The following is a 24,643-nucleotide window of genomic DNA, read 5'->3' as shown; positions in this document are numbered from 1 at the left end:
TTTTGGAGAATTGAAGGGGGAGCTGGAGATGGTGTCTTACCCAAGACGGGCCCCACTGTGCCAACTCTTTGACTCCTCTGCCCCTCTGTGTACCTGGAGCTTCCGGCGTTTCTGTCTCCTGTCTGGAAGGGGTGAGGCTAGGCAGGTCAGGGACAGCCTTGCCCCTACGTTGCTTCTGAGCCGCTGTTTCCTGTAAGGCAGCCCGAGTGTCTCAGCAGGAAGATGTCAGTCACTCAGACACCAGTTTCACCCAAACAAAGTTTTCTGACCACAAAGGTGCTTCCAGTCCATAAAGAGAGTTCTAGAACCACCACAGAAAGAGTGCTCAGGGACAGCAGCAAGGTCATCAGGGGCTTTGAGCCCAGCACCATGCTGGTTGCTTGGTAGGGGGATATGCAGGGAAAAGCGAAGGCTCTGTCCCTATGTTCCAGCTGCTTATGATGCCGCGACACGTGAAATAACGTCACAGCGACGTGAATCATCGAGGTTTAACTTTGAGAGGCCAACTTGGTACTGGAGAGTTCAGGGGCAGGAACATCCGGTTAGGTTTCCCGGAGGAGGTGGCCGTGCGTGGGGCTGTGCTTGCAGGACCATATTAAGCGGGCTGAGGCGAGGGTAGCAGCATTCCTGGAGAGAGTCATATGCACAAAGGCAGGAAGGCTGAGTGAACTCTCATGTGGCTCATTTGGGGTGAGGGATGGTGGTAAATGCCCTTTGTCAGCCTGTGTCCGTCTGGGCGCATGCCTGTTCTTATCTTGTATCTACCCCATGCCTTTGCACCTTTGTACTTAATGAACATAAACGGTGTCTGAACTTGAACTACCCCATGTCTGTTTGTAGCAATTTTCAGTCAGTATTGCAGAATTATATGCAACAAAAGAATCTGGAACTACGTAGAGCATTCACAGGTATGAAGAAGCACGTTGTCCCCACCCTCATGAGATGGTCGTTTCAGTGAGAGGCTATGTCTGTCTAGGGCTGATTGGGGGGGGGGGTGTTACCCCCTCAGAGGACCCATCACGGAAGTGACATCTGCCCCTTTCTTCGGCTAATTCATGCAGTGCAGGAATTCCAAAGTCTTGGGCAGGAAACTAAAGATCCTTAGGGCACAGGTAGAGCTAGGGACTGTTCTAGGTTCAGAAACAACACTTGAAGGAAAGAAAACAGCTGGCTATTTTCAGTGGATGGCACAGAAGAAGAGAATATACATTGCCAGCCCTTCGATACCCATGATCAAGCGTTAACACCTGGCCAGGACCTGTGTGTCCCTACCAAGGGCTGGGAAGAGCATGGTGACCTGGGCAGGAAGGAGAGAGGCAACAGTTCCTAGGGCTGTGCGAGGAGAGTAGAATGATGGAGGGTGAGGAACTGGTACTCAGTGTGTCCTCTGGGGTCTGGACAGAGCCCAGAACGGAGCACAGGGAGCACTGTGAACTTAAGGTTTTGTCCAAAGGGTGGAACAGCTCATGGGTGACATCCCTGAGCCCTGGGTGACACTAGCTTTGAAAGAGAAGTCCAGATGGCAGGGAATGCATAGTGACAGCGTTCCCAGAGGTGGGGAAATTCCTGTATCTGATGAGTGAAGATAAAAGGTCAGAAGAAAGAAATTATTTTTTTACGAGAAGAACAAATGGTGGTAGATCATAGAGTTCTTACAGTGGCAAGAAAATGGCAGTAGTGTGTGTGTGTGTGTGTGTGTGTGTGTGTGTGCTTTCTAACCATCTCCTATAGTGGGATGGACTTCTTGTTTTTTTGTCTACACAGCCACCAAACACCCTACGTGTTTTGGTTGGTAGGGTTCATCTAAAGAGTACCCCCTCCTTAGAAGTTGGAAAGAGGCAGGTATTCCCTTCCCTGCCCCCCTGAGGAAGTCACTAGCAAACACCAGGAAGGAAAGATTATTCTTGGTAGCAGAGTGGTGTCAAGAGCCCAGGACAGTGGTATGTGGCCACAGCAAGTGGGACAGTGCCTCTTGTGGCTCTCCCCGTCCTACCTGGTCCCATGTCTGAGCCTGGGCTTTCTTTTCCAACCAGGGTTCGTGTCCCTGTTTGTAGCCTGAACCCCTAACCAGAACCTTTAGCTAAAAGCAGTGTACCTGACAAGTTCTAGAGCTGACTGGCCAGGATCTTGGGAACCAAGTTGAGGCATATCATAGGTACTCAGCAAATGTATGTTAAGAAAGCAGTGGGATGACCCAGAGAGCCACTGGTAGTCTCTGATTTTTAAGGTGGCCTAGACAAAGTGTGAAAGTCACCAAGCATGGGAGTAAAAGAGTGACCCACGTAGCATTCTGAAGGCTCAGAATAAACAGGGGCATGCTAGAAGAGAAAAAAAGGGCTTTTGGTAGAAAAACTGCAGAGAGGCTGGGTGGGCCAGTCTGTAAACGTAACATGTCAGAAGGCAGGTATGTGAAGGCCCATCGGGGGCATGAGACTTACTGGGGATCCCCGGGGAGTGGAGCTAAGTACCAAGGGTGGGAATTACAGGAGGATAGATTTGTGGTTCTGTTGGGTGCTGTGTTGTTCTCAGTGGAGTGTTGCAGGAATTCCTGCCCAGGATCTCGGTGAGATGTTTGTGGTTCTGTGATGGCGTGTGACTCGGGTGCTGCCCTATTTGTGCCTCTCGTTGCCTTTGATGCTGGCATTCCGTCCTGTGCATTCCGTCCTGGGTTCCTTCATAGAGTGTGGGTAGGGTTCCGCCTCCTTATTGTTTTCTTGAGTTGTACCCATAGGCTGGTGAAAGTGCGGCCACAGCGAGCTTCTGCTTGTGCCTAGTGACGTGTGTGTGTGTTTGCCACTTGGGAAACCAAAAGGATGTGGCTCAGTCGCAGCTTGACAGGTCAGGTGTCTCCCTGCATGCTCCGAACACGTGTCCCATGAGTGCAATAAGACAGTGAGCTGCCCTGGACACTGAGCTGAGGCTGACCATAGTGCTCAGTAATCATAGTCACACAGAACACCGTCTTACCAGTACCTGCAGGTCTGTGCTGCTGCCCTGATGTGCCGAGCTCAGTGTGTGGGAAGCCAGGCGATCTTACCGGGAGTTCTAACACGCATGTGTGTGTTCAGGTGTCACGGATCCCAAAAAACAATTTAAAAAATAATGCTATGATTGATGCTTCCATGGGGGCAGTGGCGGGCACCATTTTTGCCATGGCTCAAAGCAGGAACTCGCGACCTAGAGATGTGTTTTCCTTAGCATCCAAGGTGTTCTTTAACATTTTGAAGGAAATTCTGACACCTTCTTCTACATGGATGAACCTTGAGGACATTATGCTAAGTGAAATAAACCCATCACAAAAGGACAAATATTGGACAAGTTCACTTATATGAGCTATTCAGAGTAGTCAAATTCATGGAGTCAGAAAGTAGAATAGTGGTTACTAAGGGTGGGCTGGGGTCAGGAGAATGGAGAGTTAGTGTTTAACTCTTTTGGTTGGTGTTTAATGGGTATAGAGCTTCTGTTTGGGAAGGTGGAAAAGTTCTGCAGATGGAAAAATTCTGGTGATGGTTACACAACAGTGTGAGTGTACTTAATGCCTCTGTACTGTGCACTTCAAAATAGCTACAGTGGTCAATTTTGTATCATGTATATTTTGCCACAAAATTATTGAATTTGGTGTTCTCATCCTTTTAAGGGGAGCTTTCATGTAATGGTATAGATTTCTATTTTCTCCTTACAAAATTGGAAGAGGTAGCTGCACTAGGCTGGAATTGCCTCCATGCAGCCGTTGATGAAGAGGCGGCCTGGCTTCCTCCTTCTGAAAGGGCCGGTGCTTTTCGCGGTTTGGTCCACACCACACCCTGGTCTGACCTCTGGCCTGCGTCCCCCATTTACATCGCCTGCCTGGCTGCCCGTGACACTCCCCGCACTGATGTACTCACGACCAAGTCTGTCTTCAGCCCGGGCGCCTCCTGACGTCCAGGCCCACCCTGCTGCACCTACTGGAAATACTGTGTTTCCCCCAAAATGAGACCTAGCCGGACAATTAGCTCTAGTGTGTCTTTTGGAGCAAAAATTAATATAAGACCAGGTCTTATTTTACTATAATGTAAGACCAGGTATCATATCATATCACATATTATATCATATAATACTGGATCTTATATGAATTTTTGCTCCCAAAGACGCATTAGAACTGATGGTCCGGCTAGGTCTTATTTTCGGGGAAATGCAGTAGCTACTTGGGGGTTCCAAAATACCTCAACCCTGGTGTGTTCCCCGTTAACAATACCCACCCACTCTCCTACACTTAAATGACGTGAAAGTCCTTTAAGACTTTTCTCAGCCCCTATCATCAGATGGTCCCAAAGTCACCCTTCTCCTGAGTATCTCTGAAATCGGTTCCTTTTCCTATTTCATTCTTCACTGCTCTCGTTCCAGACTTGGTGTTTTGCTTGTGTTACGTCCATGGTTTCCTAGCTGGCCCCTTAGTCTCTCTGCTCTCCCAACCATCTGTCTCCCACTTTCTACAGCATGAAGCTATTTACATAAATAAGCCCCTTGCTTATAGTCTTTGGAACCCCCGCCATGAGTCCCTGTCCATCAGCCGGCCTCTCAGAGCACTTCCCCATCTCCCCTCTCCACGGGCCCCCACAGAATTACTTGGGATCCTCTGAGGAGATTCAGCCACCTCCTTCCCCAGCTCCCAGGACCCTTTGCCTTGGCATACTGTTTTGTTAGCCAGGACAGTGTTTCGCGAGTGAGTGAAGAGGGAGGTGAGAACCTGGGGGAGGGAATGGCTGGAGCCTGAGGGAGAGAGCACTGCAGTGCCCGTGGCCCTTGCTTTCTGTCAAAAGCCTTATTGAGTCACATATGATACAATCCACCCACTTGAAGTATACAATTCAGTGATTTGGGGTATATTACATTATTAATTTTTAAAAATTATATTAAAATATACATAACAAAATTTGCCATATTAACTATTTTTAAGTGTACAGTTCAGTGATATCAGTTACATTCATCTTGTTATGAAACCGTCACCACCATCTTATCTCCAAAACTTTTTCGTCGTCCCATTCTGAAACTCTACCCGTTAAACTCCGCATTCCCTCTTCTCCCTCAGCACCTGGCAACCACTGTCCTACTTTCTTTATGTATTTGATTGCTCCAGGTACCTCATAGAAGTGGAATCATACAGTATTTGTCCCCTTGTGTCACTCAGCATAATGTCCTCGAGGTTCATCCACGTTGTAGCAGGTGTCACAATTTCATTCCTTTTTAAGACTGAATAATCCATCGTCTGGCCATGCCGCATTTTGTTTATCCATTCATCCATCGATGGACACTGTGGATTCCACCTTTGGCTGATGCAGATAATGCTGCTCTGAACATGGGGGTACAGGTATCTGAGTCCCAGCTCTCAGTTCCCTTAAGTGTACATCTAGGAATGGGCTTGCCTAGTCATGCGGTAATTGGATGGTTAGCTTCTTGAGGAACTGCCAAAAACTGTTTTTTGCAGCACCAAAGTCTTTGCTTTCTAACTAAGAACATACAGATAGGCAGTATTTTCTCTTCAGATGTTTTAGGACAACATGAAAGTCTCTGAATATATTTTGGCTTAGAATTTTATCTCTGTATTTTCACTCCTAAGTCTACATAAATCACCAATAACTTAGATTGTGTAATAATCATTTCTTATTTTCTTCTTTAAAAAAAATAGCGTCTGTATTTTTCGTTCCCTAATTATAAGGGTCTCGTAGCCTGTGTAGTTGCTGTCGCCCAGGTGTGACACCCCAGGACACTGCCCTCAAGGCCTGCACGCTCAGGTCTGGTCGGCAGCGGGGAGGGGTGTGTGGCTTCCTGTGCAGAGGAGTGTTTGCTGGTCATGCGGCTGACGGCACCGCCCCGCCCCGCGCCTCTGCAGGTGATCCGCAGGCACACGCTGGAGGAGAAGCTGCTGTGCCTCGTGCGGCAGCGGGCGGGCCACCACTGTCAGAATGCCGTGATCGTCATCCTTATCCTGGCCTGGGAGGGCATTCCCCGCAGCCTGGGAGACACCCTCTACCAGGAGCTCACTGATACCCTCCGGAAGTACGGGAACCCCACCAGCCGGAGATGTGGCCTCAACGATGAGTATGTAGCCAGGGCCCCGGGCAGCAGATGCAGGGGACTCTGGGAAATCACTCGCCCCCAGACCCAGGGCCCTGTTTGTCCTACAGTTAGGCTTGGGGTAGAAACAGTGCTTACCCACGGATCCCGACCCGGGTTCTGATGCTGGCTGGGGAGCGTCTGTGAACTTGGCTCAGGGTTACCCTTGTGCCCTGATCGCCTCTGAGGCTCTAATGATGCTAGTAAGTGTGAAAGTGTGTGAGTGCCCCACTAACATAAGGCCAAAACCTATCCTTACAGGGTTGTTCCCCATTTTTAAAAATCAAGCTGTTTTTACTTAGAGTAAAATTCCTCCTTTGAGGTATACAGTTAGAAGAGTTTTGACAAATGTTCACGGTTATGTACCAGTACACCGTAGTCCAGAGATACAACAGTTCCATCATCCAAAAGTTTTCCCTCGTGTCCCTTAATAGGCAGGCCCTTCCCCCACCCCAGCAACCACCAATCCTGTTTCCTGTCCCTTTGCAAGAACGTCATATAAACAGACCCACACGGTGTATAGCTTTTTGACTCTGGCTTCTTCCCCTGAGCACAGTGTTTCCCAACGTCTTCTGCCGATGTGCGTCTGTAGCTTGGCCCTCTTCACTGCTGAGTAGTATTCCACTGCCCGGACGCATCACTGCCTGTCCGTTCCCCAGTTGAGGAGCATTTGGGTTGTGTCTGGATTTTATTAAGAGTTGAACTGTTATGGCAGTGTTTATTGGTTTAAAGGCTCGTCAACTCCTGGGCCTGCAGGAAGCAGGTGTGTTCAGACCCCGTGTTTCACTTCATTCCCTTGTCTGTGTGGTCTGTGTTGGAGCTGGTCAAGATATTAGAGTTAAGGCAAAATATAAAACTTCCTGTGTTTTTTTTTTTGACGAGATTCTTCCCACTTTAACAACCCACGTGCACTTCCCAAACAACAGACTCAGACCTCCAGGCCCAGGAGTGGGAACAGAATGGGGTGCTCAGAGCTGGCTCTCTACTCAAGGAAACAGGAGAGGCGTTGAGGGTGGGGAAGGATGTGGTCCTTGTCACTGGGAAGCCAGTGGATGCCAGGCCTCAGCAGGACTTCGCCCTGAGGGAGGAGGAAAGATTCCAGAACAGACAAGTGTAGTGTGCGCCTAACACGTGGTGTGTGTTGCAGCCGGACCTGCGCTTGCCAAGGCAAAGACCCCAACACCTGCGGTGCCTCCTTCTCCTTTGGTTGTTCCTGGAGCATGTACTTCAACGGCTGCAAATATGCTCGGAGCAAGACGCCTCGAAAGTTCCGCCTTGCCGGGGACAACCCCAAAGAGGTGAGGAGCTCTCACGGAGCTGCCAGACCCTCCCACTCGCCCCATCCCACCTGCTTTCTTTCATTGTCCAGCTGGGAGGTGAGCTTAACATGACTCAGATGTACAGAAAACGGAAGTTGCTTTCTGTGCTTACCTTGCTGTGAAATAATGTGTGAAGAGATGCAATGAGTGAAAAATTAGGCTTACCAATTACAGATGCGTCAGACTCTTCCAGTTTAAAACAGTCTCTTTAAGGTAAATATTCGAATTCCTTATCAGAATTTGACCCTTTAAAAGGGTAATTTCTTTCCTCCATTCTTCCCAAGACATCTTTCTGGGAGGCGTAGCAGGAAGAGGCCTGTGGTCCTGGGCCATTCTCTGGGCCAGCGCTGGGCTTTCCAAGGCGTCCCTCATTCTGTCTGGCTGCTGGGCAGGCCTCTCTGTGCAGTTGTCCGGTAGTCTCCTCCCTGGGGGCCTGGCCTAGTCCTTAGGCACTGGGCTGGCGTTCACGTGGCAAGGCCTGTAGGCCTGAGACTTCCTCTGCAGTCTCCTCACCAGAGGCCTGGCCTCCTTCTCAGCCCATTGACAACAGGACAGGGACTTCTGGTTTTCACTGTTGGCTCCACTCAGGCTGTAGGTACCAGAAGCATCAGGTTAGCTCACCTCCCCCTCTGCCACCTCCCCTCTGCTGTCTGCGTGGTGAAGGCCATCTTGAGAGGTTCCAAATGCAAAGAAGGCTCAGGCCTAGCTGGGCTCTCTGTCACTTTCCCTCTAGCCTCCATGCCTCCCTCCTGCCTGAGCTCCTATGAGGTCCCTCTGCTGGAACCCAGGCAACATCTCGATGCCAGCCCCTACCTCCCAAAGCTCCTCGAACCAGAAGAGATTCCCCCTTTTCCCTGGGGCAGCGACTGCCCTGGGGCACATTTGTTCTATACCACATAGAAACTTCTAGTTCAGATTTCCAAGCTTTGCTATTCATAAGTCAAAGGAAGCATATTCACATTTAGAACGCTTTTTATCCGCAAAGCCTAGCTTTAGACTGTTGCGTGAACTAGTCTAACGGTTTGATTTGACGCTAGACTTTTATTTACGACAGCATCCACCCTCCCCAGAAGCAGCAAATGCATTTGCTTCAATGAGTGCAGGAGCCCCAAAGAGGTGAATGCAGAAACTAGGAATGAAAATGTGTTGATTTAATTTCTCACTGGTATTTCCCGTTCCATCAGCTGCCGTTCCCTGTATGCTTACTAAGTGCTGGGTGCTCTGCCCAGGACCTCTCAGTTAATTTCACGACACCCTGATGACCTCGGCACCATTACCCTTCACTTTCCAGGTGAGGCATATGACTTGCCCAGGGCCTTATGGCAGTAATGGCGAAGTCAGGGTTTCAGCCCAGGCCTGTTTTCCCAGAGTTCACGAGCTCACCTCCATACTGTGCTGGTGGCAGCATCTGGATGGCAGCCTGAGAGGTGCCGTCGGGTGACTGGCAACTCTGCCAGCCCCATTCAATGGACAGCTGAGCCATTGGTCTCATTCTTCCATTTCTAATTCTGTGAAGTTGGTTCTTTTTCTCTCTCCGCTTTCTCCTGCTTTCTTCTCCGAAAACTCTTCAAGGCCTGCTAGGAGCTTCCAGTCCTTCTCGCTACCCTCAGAGGACCAGAGTTCGGCTGTGGACACCTGAAACTTTGCACCAAGTGTAGTTGGGGTGGCTGCTGCTTCGTCTAGGGCAGCACTGTCCATTGGAACTTTCTGTGATGATGGGAATGTTCTCTGCTGTCCAGAGCAGGAGCCTCATGGAGCTACTGGGCATTTGAAATGTGGCTAGTGCAGTAGAGGGACTAGATTTTAATTGTATTTGATTTTAATTAGAATTAATTTATATTTCAATAGCCACACGTGGCTTTGAAACACATGAGATGGTGTGTGTAGAGAACAAAGCTTTGAAATCTGTCTACCTGGCTCAGGACAGGCTGTGGGCCTGGCTGGCTATGGAATTCCTAGCATAGACCTTGATCACCCATCTCAGCCTTTATTTACCTGTTTGTAACATGGGAAGAAGGATCCTCATTCATTGCTCATGCTTTTACATGCTACCATACCGCACCTCTAACCCAGAGTGTGGAGGACTCGAAAGCAAGAACTGTTTTTATGTGCTGAGCGTCACTGGGAGAGAGCCTAGAAGAGCAGTCGCTTGGCAGTTGGGATGACTGGGCCTTCAGGCAGTGGCTTTTCCTGGTGAGCTTCAGTGTCTCCAATTTTCCAACAGACACGGTACCATACCCCTCACAAAGGGTGAACTACAGTGAAACACAGTGAAAACTACCTGGTGGTACCTTACTTTCTACCTTCCCAATGGCAGGTAGTTCTGGAATGGCGATGGTTCTGGAGTGGTGGCTGATGTCCAGTGTTCATTTTGCCAGGCAGGCTGCTCTGGATATGTGACTGCTCCTCTCTCCACAGGAAGAAGTGCTCCGAAAGAGTTTTCAGGACCTGGCTACCGAAGTTGCACCCCTGTACAAGCGGCTGGCCCCCCAGGCTTACCAGAACCAGGTACTAGCTCCTGGGCCATTCTCTACCCACATGTCATCCCCATCCCTCTCCAGGCTCCCTGAAGTAGGGAATCGGGGAGTGGGCTCCTCTGTGCTCCTTAAGCCCAGCCAGAGATGGAGCAGTGATGCAGTTCTTTGATAAGATTCATTTTTCACACCATGCCGCTGACTGCGCCCCAGACCACCTCTCCTCCATCCCTGGTCTGCATTCCCGGCCACCGCCTCTGGTCTGGTTCCTACTGCCGAGGCTTGAGTGCCTGTCCCTTGCCAGCCTTGCCTCTCCCAGCTGAGGCTAGGGGGACCTGAGATAACCCAGGAGGAACTGGTTCCTACAGGCGCCTCAGCCAGAAAACCTCCCTCCTCTGGCCCAAAGGCAAGGCACCGGTAATCCTTAACTTCCCTCCTCCAAGACCTGGCCTCCCCCCAGGTGCAGAATCAGGGCCACTCACCTCAGGCCATGTGAGCAACTCTCCTTGGCCATCCACACAGGTGACCAATGAGGAAATAGCGATCGACTGCCGCCTGGGGCTGAAGGAAGGGCGGCCCTTCTCGGGGGTCACGGCCTGCATGGACTTCTGTGCCCACGCCCACAAGGACCAGCATAACCTCTACAACGGCTGTACAGTGGTAAGGACGCCTATGTCCTGTCACAGCCCCGCCCACGGGACCATCCTGGGAGGGGGCCAACGGGTCTGTGCAGTCAGGCGGGCTCGAATAGGGAGGGACCAAGAGACAGATTCTCAGCATCGGGGACTGCCCTCCATCCTGTCCACTCCTGCCCGCCTCTCTGAGAAAACTCGCCAGATGCGTGCACAGGCCTGGCCTTGTTTCTGTGCTGAGGTGGATGTAGCAGCCCCTTGGGCACCTGGAGCCCCCAGTTATCTAAAGCACAGCTCCAGGTCTCTGTGAACACTTGGATTGAAACCCAAACGATCTCTCGATTCATTCATTGAGAAAATGTTTGCTGTGCCCAGGTACGGCTCTAGATGCCGAGGGATAAAATGGACAAAGGTCTGCCCGAGTGTGTGATATCCTGTGGGATACACAGGGAAGGCTGGGAGGAAAAGACGAAGGAGGGTAAGGGATGAAGTGATAGGAGATATTTCAGATGAAATATTTAACCTAGTGGTCAGAGAGGCTGCTTCTCCGAGGAGGGCCCCTGAGCTGAGACGTGAATGAAGTGAGATAAGGGACTGCTCGTCTGGGGGTGGAGTACGCCAGGCAGAAGGACCAGCACAGGCAGAGGCTCGGGAATGGGAGTTAGAGGGGCGGGCGGGGACCAGGTCGAAGGGAGCCCAGGAGGCCGGGCAGGGCTGTGGGTTGTGTTGTAATGGTGATGGCACATCCTGGGAGGGTTCTTCAGCTGGGAATGGTAAGATCTCATTTATAAAGTTAGACATGCTCCCTCCTTCTGCAGATGGAGAATAAAGTATGTGACGTGGGGGTAAGGGAGGGTGGGAGAGAATCAGAGGAAGGCGGCCAGGTAGGAGGCTGAGACAGTTGTCCAGGCCAGAGCCGGCACGGCTTGGGCAGGAATGAGGGTGGGGGCTGGGGGGTAATTGGACAGATTTTGAATGAGTTTGCAAGTACAGCTGAGAATATTTGCTGATGGACGGGATGTAGGATGAAAAAGAGGGAAGACTTGAGAACCACTCTAAGGTTTTTTGCTTGAGCAACTGGGCAAGTGTTGGTGTTATTTACTGAGATGTAAGATAATGGGGGAGGACCAGGTTGGGGTTAAAAATCAAGACTTCTGTTTTGAGATGCCTGCTAGATGGCCAGGTGGCGGTGTGGAAAGGGAAGGGAGAGGGAGGGTCTGGAAAAATGGACTGGGGACTGGAGAGCATGTAGTTCGTGGTTAGAGCCATGAGGCTGGAGGTGGTCACCCAGAGAGAGAGTGTAGATGGAGAAGACAGGAGGTTCGTGCTTGGGTGGGGACACCCTTGAAGGCGTGAGGCCAGCTCTCTCCTCTGCTTTCTACCTGGGTCCTGGGCAGCCAGGGCTCCCGGGGGGCTGTGGAAGAGGCAGGGACACTGGCACAAATTCATCTAAAAGGGGGCTCCCAGAGTGTGGTGTAGCTTGTGTCCCCATGGAGACTGCTGGCCCAACCCTAGGGTTTCATGTCTCCATGTCCAAGGCTGAGAAGCAAGATGGGGCAGGCTCCTGCCTACACTGTGTTGTGAGGGTTTCTAGCTGAAATAGAGCGAAAGGGCGGCCCTCCGGGACTAGGAGAGAGGCAGAGAAGGAGGACGGGACACCAGGAGATAGAAGCACACGGAGGTTATTTGGATCCCAGAGCTTCTAGAGTTTGAAGAGAAAAAAAGTCAATTTTTTCCAAAATGAACAGTATTTTTTTACTAATTAACAAGTATTCTTCGTAAAAATGTTTAAAATAATATAAGAAAGTAGAAATAAATAAAGTAAAAATCGCCTGAAATCTCATGGAGATAACCAGTGTTAGCGTTCTGATGACCATCTGTTTAGACACCTGCGTAGATGCGTGTGTGTGCATGTTCAGGTATATAAGCTTCACACAAATGAGATCACATTTGTGTACATGCTGTTCCATGACCTGCCGTTCTTAACTCAAGGATACATGGTGGGCAGCTTTCTGTGTCCGTGGCTGTAGGTTTACTTCATGTTCTAAGGCTGTATGTAGGATTTATTTGACCATTCCCCTCTGGTTGAACAGTTAGTACTTCCAGACGTGGCCCTCTGTAAACCACAGGGAGGGGCCACGCTCACACACCTGTGCAGTGGTGTGTACTCTCCTTGAGGTTCTAGGCTGAGGACAATTTCAGGCTTAGCATGTTTATTTTCTGGCTTACTTGGCAACACAGTGTCTTGTCAACCTTTTTAGTCTTTACCTGCCTGAGTGGCAAACGTAGGACCTCATTTTAATTTGTTTCTTTTATTACTAGAGAGGTTGAATATCTTTTCCTGTTTTTCTTTTTTTTTTTTTTTTTGGCTCATGTTAATGTCATCTTTGTGACTATCCTATTTGTGTCCTTATTACTGTTATTTTTTTAGCCATATCTGTTGACGTTTTTGAGGTATCTCTGTATGTCAGGGAGAGAGAAACAGCTTGTGTTGTCTCTCATCTTTTGCCTTTTATTTCTCTCTGTTGTTTAATGACACTGAGTTTTAGAGAATGGTAGGATGCAGAAAGTATACAGGGGTCTGGTCAGAGCAGAGTAAGTCGGAAGACCCACACAAACTCTGGAAAGAAATACACTTGGTAGCGCCTGACACCAAAGGCGAAACTATAGATGAAAGTATGAATACGGTTGACTCCATAAAAACATTCAGTAATAAAACACCATAATCAAAATTGAAAAGCCAATACAAACAGGAAAACTTTATTTGTAATAAGTGACAAAGAGAATGATACAAAGATTATATAAATGATAACAAATGAATAATCTAGTATAAAAATGAGCAAAAGGCATAAAACTCACAAAAAAAGGAAGACCGTCAGAGAGTTGTGTTAAAATATACCCAGGACTCTTTTTTTTTTAATCAGGTAGGATAAGATGGGAAGACTCAGAAATGATTGTCCTGAAGGAAGAAGTTTATATTCACAGAGCTCTAGAAACAGGCGCAGCAAGCCACATAAGGAAGCCCCAGGGTTGGTCAGGAGGCAGGAGTGAGGGGAGAGCATGGCCCAGAGCCTTTATTGGGGGATTTCATGGGAAGGAATGGGTGAGGCAGGGTAGGTAAACTGAGTAAGCTTAGAATTGGATAGTTCGAATAATATCTGTGGGCTCTGGGCAATAGGAGTGGTCCCTACTTGTCCATACCTGGCCCTGGGGTGATTTAGGGCAGTGGGAATCTTGGTGTGAGAGTTTGATAAAGAGGATGATTGTGGGGGTGGGCCCTGGATTGGTTAGTTTGTATATCAAAGGTGTGCTCACAGGGCAATGAATCATTTGCTATCTCTAGTAATTAGCTAGCCCTGGGAGAGGCAGTCCCACTAGAAGCAAGGCCCCAAATGCCAGAGTATCAAGAATACACAAAATAAGAAAATAGTCAATACAAGAGTGGAGAGTAAACTTGAGGGGAAAAAAATCAAACTTCGTTAGTAATCAGAGACATGAAAACCAACGAGATAAATTTTTTGATAATGAGCAAAAAGTTTTAAAGAAATTGATGGCAAAATTATTGGCAAAAGTATAGGAAAATTAAAACTCACTTTCTGCCAATCGGAGTGAAACACTGACAATAATCATTTTGGAAGGTAGTTTAGCAATATGTGGCTGCTCTGTTTCACAGTGTTTATCCTAAGGAATGAAGCATCTTCAACAATTTAGCCAAAAGGATGTAAGTATTGTTTATGACAGGGAAAAATTGGAAATAAGTTTACGTAGTAATGAGATGTAGATGTTAGTTAAATAAGTTAATGCATTGATACAGTAGAATCAGCTCTTAAATCATATTGAAGGCAAATATTGAATGCATAAGAAAATGTACTACATTTTAAAAAATGAAGTTATTCTAAAACTGCATGCAGAATATGATCCTATTTAATTACCAAAAAGTGAGTCTGTACATGTGTCATTGACCAAAATGTTTACAGTGATTATTTCTGAGTGGTAGCATTATGGAGGTAATCTTTATTTCCTTTTCGCTGACCTAAATTTTCTACAACCAGCACATGCAGTTTTTAATATAAAGGAAAAGTATTTTAAGAGCCAAAGGAGGCCGAGTGTTCCGGCAGAAAGGGTACTGGTGGGCGTTCTGAGGCTCTGCTGGGTGAGTTAGGGCCGTGGCAGTAATGCTGGGCTGGGGGGCCTCCCAGCCCTGACCCAGCGCCTGGTCAGCGCTGTGGCCTGGGCCAGTCGTCTTATCCCCTCTCAGCCTTATTAAGATCACATGCGATAGTGTGAATGGATGTGCTTTGAAAGCTGCCGAGCGGACTAAAGGTTGCTGATACTGTTAGTCTCTGAACCAAGGTGGACGTGCTGTCTAGACACTCTTAAGTAATAGGGAGCAGAGGGACCAAGCCGACGGCTCGTGTTGGGGCTGCGTGGAGAAGGGGTCGCCTGTGAGGGATGCTCAGCTCCTCCTCCCCGCACTGGGCTCCCCCAACCCCATGCCCGTCCCTCCCTCTCTCTTCTGGGGCAGGTCTGTACCCTGACCAAGGAAGACAATCGCTGCGTGGGCAAGATTCCCGAGGACGAGCAGCTGCACGTGCTCCCCCTGTACAAGATGGCCACCACGGATGAGTTTGGCAGTGAAGAGAACCAGAATGCCAAGGTGGGCAGCGGGGCCATCCAGGTGCTCACCGCCTTCCCCCGCGAGGTCCGGCGCCTGCCAGAACCCGCCAAGTCCTGCCGCCAGCGGCAGCTGGAAGCCAGGAAGGCGGCAGCCGAGAAGAAGAAGATTCAGAAGGAGAAGCTGAGCACCCCAGAGAAGATCAAGCAGGAGGCCCTGGAGCTGGCTGGCATCTCCACTGACCCAGGTGTGTGGGGCGCGGGCGCCCACCAGGGTGGCATTGGTGCTGTTGGGTGGGGGCCCTGGACGACTCTCTCACTGCCTCCTTCCTGCCTCGAGATAGAACTCCAGGCGGAAAAGTCCTGGGGCCCCTCTCAGCCATCTGGACCATCCCATTACCTTAATTCTGTCCGTCAGTGTAATAGCTGCAGCAGCCCCAGGACACCAAACCTAGTAGGAGGCACCTGGGGAGCAAAGGCAAGGAGGTCGTCTTACCTTCCCAAGAGGAGCTGGGTTACCCCTCCAGCTTGCCCACTTCTCTGAGAGTCTGCAGAGGGTGCCACAGCGTTAGGCACGTGCGCTGCAGGGGGGTGGCAGAGTGGGCCGGCTCGCCCTGCTCCTGGCCCGTGGCCCTGCCCTGGCCAGCACGAGGAGAGTGCTTCCGGGAGGACTTGTGCCGTTCACGAGGGTGGGGAGGAGGCATGACACGGGCCGTGGGCTGTGTGAGCCACTTCTCCCAGGGCTTCAGCAGGTGTGGGAGGCTGTGCCCAGAGCGAGTCCAGCCTCGCTTGTTGTGCATGTCTTACACAGGAAGCTTCTGAGGGGGAGAGGGAGGCTCTGTCCCCAGTCCTGCCCGGGGCCTTGGCCAGCTGTGCTTCTCCCTGCTCCTTCTCCGTTTTGCCTCCTGTTCTCCCCAGGCCTATCTCTGAAGGGCGGGTTGTCCCAGCAGAGCCTGAAGCCCTCCCTCAAGGTGGAACCGCAGAACCACTTCAGCTCCTTCAAGTACGGCAGCAACGCAGTGGTGGAGAGCTACTCGGTGTTGGGCAACTGCCGGCCGTCGGACCCGTACAGCATGAATAGCGTGTACTCTTACCACTCCTACTATGCACAGCCCAGCCTGACCTCTGTCAATGGCTTCCACTCCAAGTTCGCTCTTCCATCATTCAGCTACTATGGCTTTCCATCCAGCAACCCTGTCTTCCCCTCTCAGTTCCTGGGGCCTGGCGCCTGGGGGCACACTGGCAGCACTGGCAGTTTCGAGAAGAAGCCAGACCTCCACGCTCTGCACAACAGCCTGAGCCCAGCCTACGGTGGTGCTGAGTTTGCCGAGCTGCCTGGCCAGGCTGTTCCCACAGATACCCACCACCCCACTCCTCACCACCAGCAGCCTGCTTATCCGGGCCCCAAGGAGTATCTGCTCCCCAAGGCCCCCCAGATCCACCCAGTGTCCAGGGACCCCTCTCCCTTTGCACAGAGCTCCAACTGCTACAACAGGTCCATCAAACAAGAGCCAGTAGACCCACTGGTCCAGGCCGAATCCATACCCAGAGACCCTGGTAAGATGGGCAAAATGCCTTTGCCCGAGGCATCTCAGAATGGGGGACCCAATCACCTATGGGGACAGTACTCAGGAGGCTCAAGCATGTCCCCCAAGAGGACTAACAGTGTGGGTAGCAGCTGGGGTGTGTTCCCTCCAGGGGAAAGCCCTGCCATCATCCCCGATAAGCTCGGTTCTTTTGGGGCTGGCTGCCTGACCCCTTCCCACTTCCCAGATGGCCAGTGGGGGCTGTTCCCTGGTGACGGGCAGCAGTCAGCTGCCCAGCCGGGAGGACGGTTGCGAGGCAAACCGTGGAGCCCCTGCAAGTTTGGAAACAACACCTCGGCCTTGGCTGGGCCCAGCCTGACTGAGAAGCCGTGGGGGGTGGGGGCAGGGGATTTCACCTCTGCCCTGAAAGGTGCTCCTGGGTTCCAAGACAAGTTGTGGAGCCCCCTGAAAGGGGAGGAGGGACGGATTCCAACCCCGGGGGCCAGCCAGCTGGACAAAGCCTGGCAGTCCTTCAGCATGCCCCTGGGCTCCAGCGAGAAGCTGTTTGGGGCCCTGAAGACCGAGGAGAAGCTGTGGGATCCCTTCAGCCTGGAGGAAGGGATGGCTGAGGAGCCCCCCAACAAGGGGGCAGTGAAGGAGGAGAAGGGCTCCGTGGACGAGGAGGAAGAAGAGCTGTGGTCAGACAGTGAACACAACTTCCTGGACGAGAACATCGGCGGCGTGGCCGTGGCGCCCGCTCACGGCTCCATCCTCATCGAGTGTGCCCGACGGGAGCTGCATGCCACCACGCCCCTCAAGAAACCCAACCGCTGCCACCCCACCCGCATCTCGCTGGTCTTCTACCAGCACAAGAACCTCAACCAGCCCAACCACGGGCTGGCCCTCTGGGAGGCCAAGATGAAGCAGCTGGCGGAGAGGGCACGGGCGCGGCAGGAAGAGGCCGCCCGGCTGGGCCTGGGCCAGCAGGAGGCCAAGCTCTATGGTAAGAAGCGTAAGTGGGGCGGCGCAGTGGTCAACGAGCCCCAACATAAGGAGAAGAAGGGGATTGTCCCCACCCGGCAGGCGCTGGCTGTGCCCACAGACTCAGCGGTCACCGTGTCCTCCTACGCCTACACAAAGGTCACTGGTCCCTACAGCCGCTGGATCTAGGTGCCAGGGTGCCAGCGTACCTCAGCGTCGGGCCCGGCCCGAGCTGCCTCTGTGGTGCTTTTGCCCTCACACCTGGGGGCGGGTTGGGGGTGCAGAAGTCTTTTTATCTATATATACATATATAGATATGCATATATATGTATTTATGGTCCAAACCTCAGAACTGACCCGCCCCTCCCTTCCCCCCACTTCCCCAGCACTTTGAAGAAGAAGCTACGGCTGTCGGGTGATTTTTTTCGTGATCTTAATATTTATATCTCCACATTGGCTTCCCCCCCCTTGTTTGGGGGGCTTTTATTTTCTCTTGTTTTTAAAAACTCTATCCTTGTATATCACAATAATGGAAAGAAAGTTTATAGTGTCCTTTCACAAAGGAGTAGTTTTAAATTCCATTTAAAATGTGTATTTATTGGATTTTTAAAAAGCGACAATAGTAATGGTAAAGGATGGGCAGGAAAAGCCAGAAGCGCTGGTTCCTGGCCCGTCTTGCTGGGCCCAGCGAGCCTGGCCCCCTTGGGAGCTGACGTGGTTCTCTCAGCCATCCGCCCCTCATGAGCCAGGTGCAGATTGTAGCCACCCAGTCCATCCCTCCGGACAGATACGCCTTCCCTTCAGGGGACGGAGTCCTCAGGACAGCTTCTTTCTGTCCTCTCCGGTAGGATGGAAGAATCTGTAGAAAGACATCTGGGGTCCATTTGCCAGGCACCGCTTGGAGTCGGCGGGGAGGGGGACAGATTCACCCCAGGCCAGACACCTGAGAGGCTGATGTAGATTTTCCCAGCAACCAGGTTGGAAGTAGACAGCTTCAAGCTTGCTAGTCTCCACACTGAATCCTCTCTGTCCGTTATTTATCAAGTCACATGATGTCGTGGTTCCCTAGGCAGCACCTCGTGATGGAGCTGGAGTTGAGAGGCTCTTAGGGGCCTTTTCCACCAAGTCGACAGGCCAGTGAATACTGGGCTGAAGGGATTTGTCTTAGTGGCAGTTTTTCTAAAAAATGCCCCCAAGTCCATGCTGATAACGAAAAAGGGCTACTGTATCTAAAAACAAGAAGTTGAACCCAAGCTGTGAAAAGTCAGCGTTGCCCTGTGTGCAGCGCTTGCAGAGCCTGGTGCTGTAGTATTATGCTGGGACTTCCTTGACTCTCGGGCAGGTCGCGTCCTGCGGGAGCTCAGCACACCAGTGTAACAGCAGTTAACACATGTTTCCTTATTCCTGGATTTTCACGTTGGAGAATGGTGCATGCCTCACACCCGAGCCCACCCCTCCATGCTATCATGTGGGGACTGGGCCTCCACTTAACAATTTTAAAATGCAAGAGTCAAACTTTTTCAGCAGGTAGCTATGATTTTCCTCTCTAATTGGTGCCATTTCTCTATTCAGTCAGTTTCTCCTTTCCTTCCTCCCCTCTCCTTCCACTTTAACACATCTGTTTGAAAATACTGGTGCATTTGTTCAGTTCTTTGAAATGAGAATGTGGTGCTTAATTTTCACAATGTTGAGAGAGGTTGGGCCTGACAGGTGGAAGCAACATTCATCCACAGCAAGTCACACTTCTTAAAGAGGTTGTTTTCCCGGTGGTATTAGCCGCAGTTACATCAATGTGGATGTGGAGGCTGGGAGGCTTCGTAGGCCACGCAGAGGGGAATATGGCCACGCAGTGAATGACAACCAAGCCCTGAGATAAACGTCAGATATCTATTGAGCAGTTTTATTCAGATGTGGGTCTTCGTAAAACAAGTTTAACAATCAGATGACGATGCTAAAGGCACGTTCCTGAGCTTCCAGGTGCCTTGTGTAAGAGCTGAGAACCGACCCGCCGGGTGTTTGCTATAACTGTTCCAGAAGCCCTGGCGGAGAGTCGCTGTAAAATGTCCTGAGCATTTATGTGGTCTGGTTTTAACTGTAAATAGTGAAAGATTTTTTTAAGCACTTTTGCCTAGATTTAAACAGCAACTTGAAAAATAAAAAGTATGTTTTAACATGTAATTGTGGGAGAAATTGTAAATAGTAGCTGAATATTTAACGTGCTTTGTCTATCCTTCACTTTTACCATATTCTGTAAAGTTGCATTTATTTTACAGGACAAAAATGAAATATTATTGCTTTTGAAATAAATACCCAAGAGCTTATCAGGATTTAGAATTATTCAGAACTCAGATTTATAGGAAAACCTCTGACCTTCAGTTTGACAAGCTAAAGGAAGCAGAGTCTTTAATGAGCATGCTAATTTTCTAGTTTTGAGGAAAAGTTCGGTCCTTTAAATGCTATTTTGCTTATCGCATCAGTACTTTTATGCAGGTCTCATTTGACTCCGTGCTTAGGTAGATACGGGGGTGCCTTGAAAACTTCATTTTAAATGATCTTAAGCAAGAAATACAATATTTTACGAAACATTTGGAGAATGTGACCGTCTGTATGACCCGGGAAAGCCCCAGGTTGGCTGTTGGTTTGGAAGGTCCCGAGTGTAACCCAGGTGATTCTGATACTTGGCATGTGTGAATCTTCCTGATGTATGTTAAATATACTCTTCCCCTCGTCACCCTTTGGTAGCAAAGCCATTAGCTGAAAAGAGAATCCAGTACAAGCTCAAAGCATGTGATGTCTGTCCCCCCAGCTCAAACAGCCTTTGGTGCATAAATTTCTAGATTAGCGAACAGGCTGCTGAGAGGTGAGCCAAGAGGCAGTCTCCATTGGACGTTCCCGTCCCCTCAGAATGGTGTTTCCAAAATTAGATGGTGCTGTTGCCATGCTCAAGCCCATGCTGATTTGTACACACTACACGTATAACCTACCTCAAATCTCAGTCATTAAAATTAGCATGCTTTAGACGTATATTTAAAAAGTAACTATGCACAGCTCTTTATCCCCCCTTGCTGCTGAAGGTTTCTTAAAGAGAAAAATCAAATTTTTATTTTTTACTGGCACTATCATTTTTTTAAGTCCTAAAGATGATTAACAGACATTTTTATCATGAGAAGAAAAATAAAGCCATTGCAACTAAAGAACCTAACAGCATGACCAAGTTTTAAGAGTAATATTATAGCAACGGAAAATGGAGTCTTATCGTCATCTCCCCAGTGTGCCCTGTTCCAATACCATCCACGTGCAGCGCAAACATTTGGTTCCTCTTGTTTGGTTTGGTTTTCCCTGCCTTTTGGGTGCAAGGGACGTGCTTACAAAGTTCTGTGCTAAGAGATTTTTAAAGTAAAAATCGCTTCGTGGCAGGTTCTCACAAAATAACTGGTGCTAGCTCAAGAAACCATTATCTAACCATCAGAAATCTTGACTAAAGGTGTTTCATGGATCCTGAGGATTTTTGTTGTTGTTTTTGTTGTTGTTTGGTTTGTTTTCTGGCAGGGCCTGAGTTTCCCACACGCTAGCTTCGTGGGTACTGCTTTATCTTCTCACTGAGATGACAGTGGTGCACATGGAAAGAGATCATACTGTCCCCCATCTTGGTCCTCTCACCAGCCCCTTTTGGATACTGTAGTGTGCAGAGCAGGGGATTTTTAAAGTGCTGAAGCAAAAAGAAAGAAGTAGCAGAGTTCAGTTGCTTTGTACCGAAACAGCAATAGGTGTGTGAGGACAGTTGACGATGAATAGTTGGTAACCTGATTTCGCTGAGAGAAATCCAGCTCGACATAGTGACGTTTGCCAGATCTCAAAGCCAGGCAGTGCTGGTGGAAAACGAAAATGACATCCCTGACGTGCCTCAACCAGTCTCTTTCCTTTTGTTACTGAAGTGTGTGTTATGGCCTAGGAAGCATTTTTATGAATTGAAACCGTCTAAATAAAATGGTGCTATGGTGTTTCCATGTGACTGTCCCTGACCCTGTCCTGCTGAGGTGCTATCCAGGTTCTGAAACCACAACCAACCAAAAACAAGGTGGGCTCCAGTCTCTCTTGGCTTCCCCTCCCCTCTTTTGGTGCTGTCTCCTTAGACCTCTGTTTACCGCGTGCTATAACCTGCTCTGAGCAGTTTTTCTGTTTTGTTTTTTGTTCTTCCCTTGGTGGCCAAACACAGAAAGGCACGTCGCAAAGGCAGTTAGCTCCCTGGCTGCAATGGGAGTGGGCCTGCCTGGTTTGGTTGGTGCTCCATTTTACATCTGTCATCTCAGGCCTACTGAGAAAGGAAGGGTGAAGAGCTTTTTGTTTTTCTTGAGGAAGAGGAGTCAGGTTCTCCTGCCTCTTTTAACGTGGCAGGCATTCTCATAGCCGAGGACACCTGTTCTCCTCCTGCAGCGCAGGGTGCTAAGTAGATGTCTCTGAGAGTCCCAAAGGCATCTTGCCTGCCAAGGTGCCCCAGACAGATCTCCTTCCTCACCTGGCACTGGTCAGGGTGGGCAAGGGCTCCTTCCTGGGCTCCACAGCCTTTGCCGTGGCGTGGCCCTGTCCTTCATTGGTAAACCCCTCATATTCAGACTAAAGGAAGGCGCTGTTTTTGCTCACTCAATGCCACTGAGGCTGTTTTTTAGTTGGTGCTATTCTAAATTTCTTCTTGGGTCCACAAAAGTTGATGTTCTAAAAACTCAACAGGAAGCTCCATTTTGTGTCATCCACTGTCACAGTAATTTTTTTTTTTTTAAATACCTCAAAAATGGGACATCATGACAACTTGGGTAAAGTAGATTCCGTGAGGGTCTGACACCTGCAGGTTGTCCATTTGATGACGTACTTGACCTTGAAGAATCTGGGGTCATTTTATTTTTTTCATTCTTCGGCAGTTAAAATGGCAGAACGTCTAAAGGAAGGAGCATGGTTGACTTTCATTTTCTTAAGTTTTGCTTTTCAATAAAATGTGAATTTCCTATGCCCATCTCATTGAGCTTTTTCAGTCATCGTTACTGGCATTTGAAATGACTCCTTCAAAACCTAGTTTTATTAGCCAGCTGCATCTACAATAGTACATGGCCAATTTTAACATACCCTGGACCAAAATGAATACTTTTTGAGGTGCGTGCCCCCAACATTGGTTATAGTCCTCCACCCACGTGTGCAGTTTTTTCTACCTGTGAGGCGCCTGTCTCCGCGCTCCCAGGCCTTCCTCCCGCAGAGTTGCCCACACAGCAAAGCAATAGGCTTCTCCCCTGAGCAGAGACTGCAGCACAGAAATGCAAGATCTAACGTTGCTTTTTGCCTAAGAATCAGTGAGTGATTTGGCCTACTTCCTCGTTTGCTTCTATTCTGATATCAGGGATGCTTTTTGTAGTGGTATTATTTGCTCTCTTTTCTCATTTTGACTACCCGTCGTCATTCAGGGATAACTTTGTCACTATTCACATGGGGATTTAAAAAATACTATTTGGCTCATTTGAACATCCAAATTTTCTTGGTTCCAATACTTTTTTTTTTCTTTTGAGGGGGAAAAAGGAGGAGAAAAACAGGAGTGATGTCATTTCTTTTTCATGTACTCCAATTTCAAAAGAAACAAGGGCAGATCATATTGTGGCATTTAAATGCGTTAGACTTAATCTAGAACCCCTGTAGCTTTTGATGTGTTTTATTTCTTCTCTCTGAATTCCTGTTTGGTTACTTGGCTTCCAATGGAGGTGAACTTAACAACCATACTTGAATATTCCGTCTTGACTTTGTAACTGTGGCTACTTGAAATGAAGTTTATCTGGGGTTGATGGATGAATGGTAGATTTTTGCAATGTCTCAAGGCAATAGGATGTGTATTATTAAACTGTAGATATTCTTAGTACAGTAAATTTATGCTGATAATTTTATTTTGTATAATTTTTACCTTTTTGTTAATATTTTTCCTCCCACTTTATTGGTTTGCCTCCTGAGCTACCCCTCCTTACCCTCCCTTCTCCCCCAGTGTTTCAGTAAATTTAATTTAGGGTGCCTAGAAATTGCAAGTATGTATCCTTTTTTGATTTGTATTTTATTATAATTTACACAAACAACTGGGTTTGTGAACTGTATTACTCCTGGTATCTTTAAAATATTGTGGGTGTTTTAATAAATTTTATATTTATTTTTTGCACTCAAATTCAGTGTCGATCCTTCTTTTCCCCCCTTGACGCAGTCCCAGTTTGGGTATTTAAGGTTGGCTATAATCCCATCCTCCCCCTGTAGGTTGTAGATGCACACACGAAGCCCTCACTAATGGCAGTGATAGAACTGTCCTTGTCCCCTTCTGCCACCTGCAAAAACTAATGTTCAAAGGCTATCAGCTTTTAAAGCTGGCTAAAAGAGGGGAAACAGAGATGGCCTTTGTCTCATTTATGTTTCTCCTTTTGCTTTCTTTCCCTTTTATCTTTGTCCCCTTTTTCCATTCAGTTTGGAGACCAACCTCTCTCTCCCCCACGTGCTCCCTCCCCATTAAAATTGTTCACTTCTATTGCTTCTCAGCCTTTTGGCTAAGATCAAGTATAGTATCTGTTTTAATTAGTTTGAAACTGTCCACTTCTGATGTTATGTTTGCTAAAGGATCACCGAATCCTGCTCCAGTCTGATGGCCTGAATCCCTTGTCTAGTAGGGAGGGCCAAATATGGGGCCCTAGATTCTGTTTTCCTTGGGGCAAGGAGGTTTTCCATAAGGTCCCATGCCTGAGGCTGCCTCTTGTAATTCACATTGTGGTGGTGGGTGATGGTGAAAAGGGAACTATGAATCCTGGAGAACAAGAGAGACGGGCACGTGGGAGGGGAAACGGTCCGTTCCTGCTTGAAATATCTGACTGAAATCGATTCAGCGTCTCAGAAAGACAAGCAACCCTACCGTCCATAAAGACCTCAGCATTCTTTCTAGTGGATGCCAACATCCCGTTAGGTCAGTACACAGAGCAGAGTGCCTACCTGAGGGC

General features: G+C 49.0%; 1 protein-coding gene across 2 annotated transcripts in view; it reads left to right on the top strand.

Moving 5' to 3' along the window:
• Positions 1–23,820, top strand: part of TET3 (tet methylcytosine dioxygenase 3) — a 109,972-nt gene extending 86,152 nt beyond the window's left edge. For both annotated transcript variants that reach the window (XM_081068187.1, XM_081068188.1), the window contains exons 6-11: positions 5,870–6,078; positions 7,241–7,391; positions 9,831–9,920; positions 10,409–10,546; positions 15,044–15,380; positions 16,051–23,820. In XM_081068187.1, the coding sequence (XP_080924313.1) occupies positions 5,870–6,078; positions 7,241–7,391; positions 9,831–9,920; positions 10,409–10,546; positions 15,044–15,380; positions 16,051–17,828 (2,703 nt within the window). In that variant the 3' untranslated portion in view covers positions 17,829–23,820. The remainder of the gene's footprint in view (positions 1–5,869; positions 6,079–7,240; positions 7,392–9,830; positions 9,921–10,408; positions 10,547–15,043; positions 15,381–16,050) is intronic.
• The last annotated feature ends 823 nt before the right edge of the window (positions 23,821–24,643 follow it).

The sequence above is a fragment of the Rhinolophus hipposideros genome, assembly GCF_964194185.1.
Source record: "Rhinolophus hipposideros genome assembly, chromosome: 12".
NCBI lineage: Eukaryota > Metazoa > Chordata > Mammalia > Chiroptera > Rhinolophidae > Rhinolophus > Rhinolophus hipposideros.
This window is presented reverse-complemented; position numbering and strand designations above follow the sequence as displayed.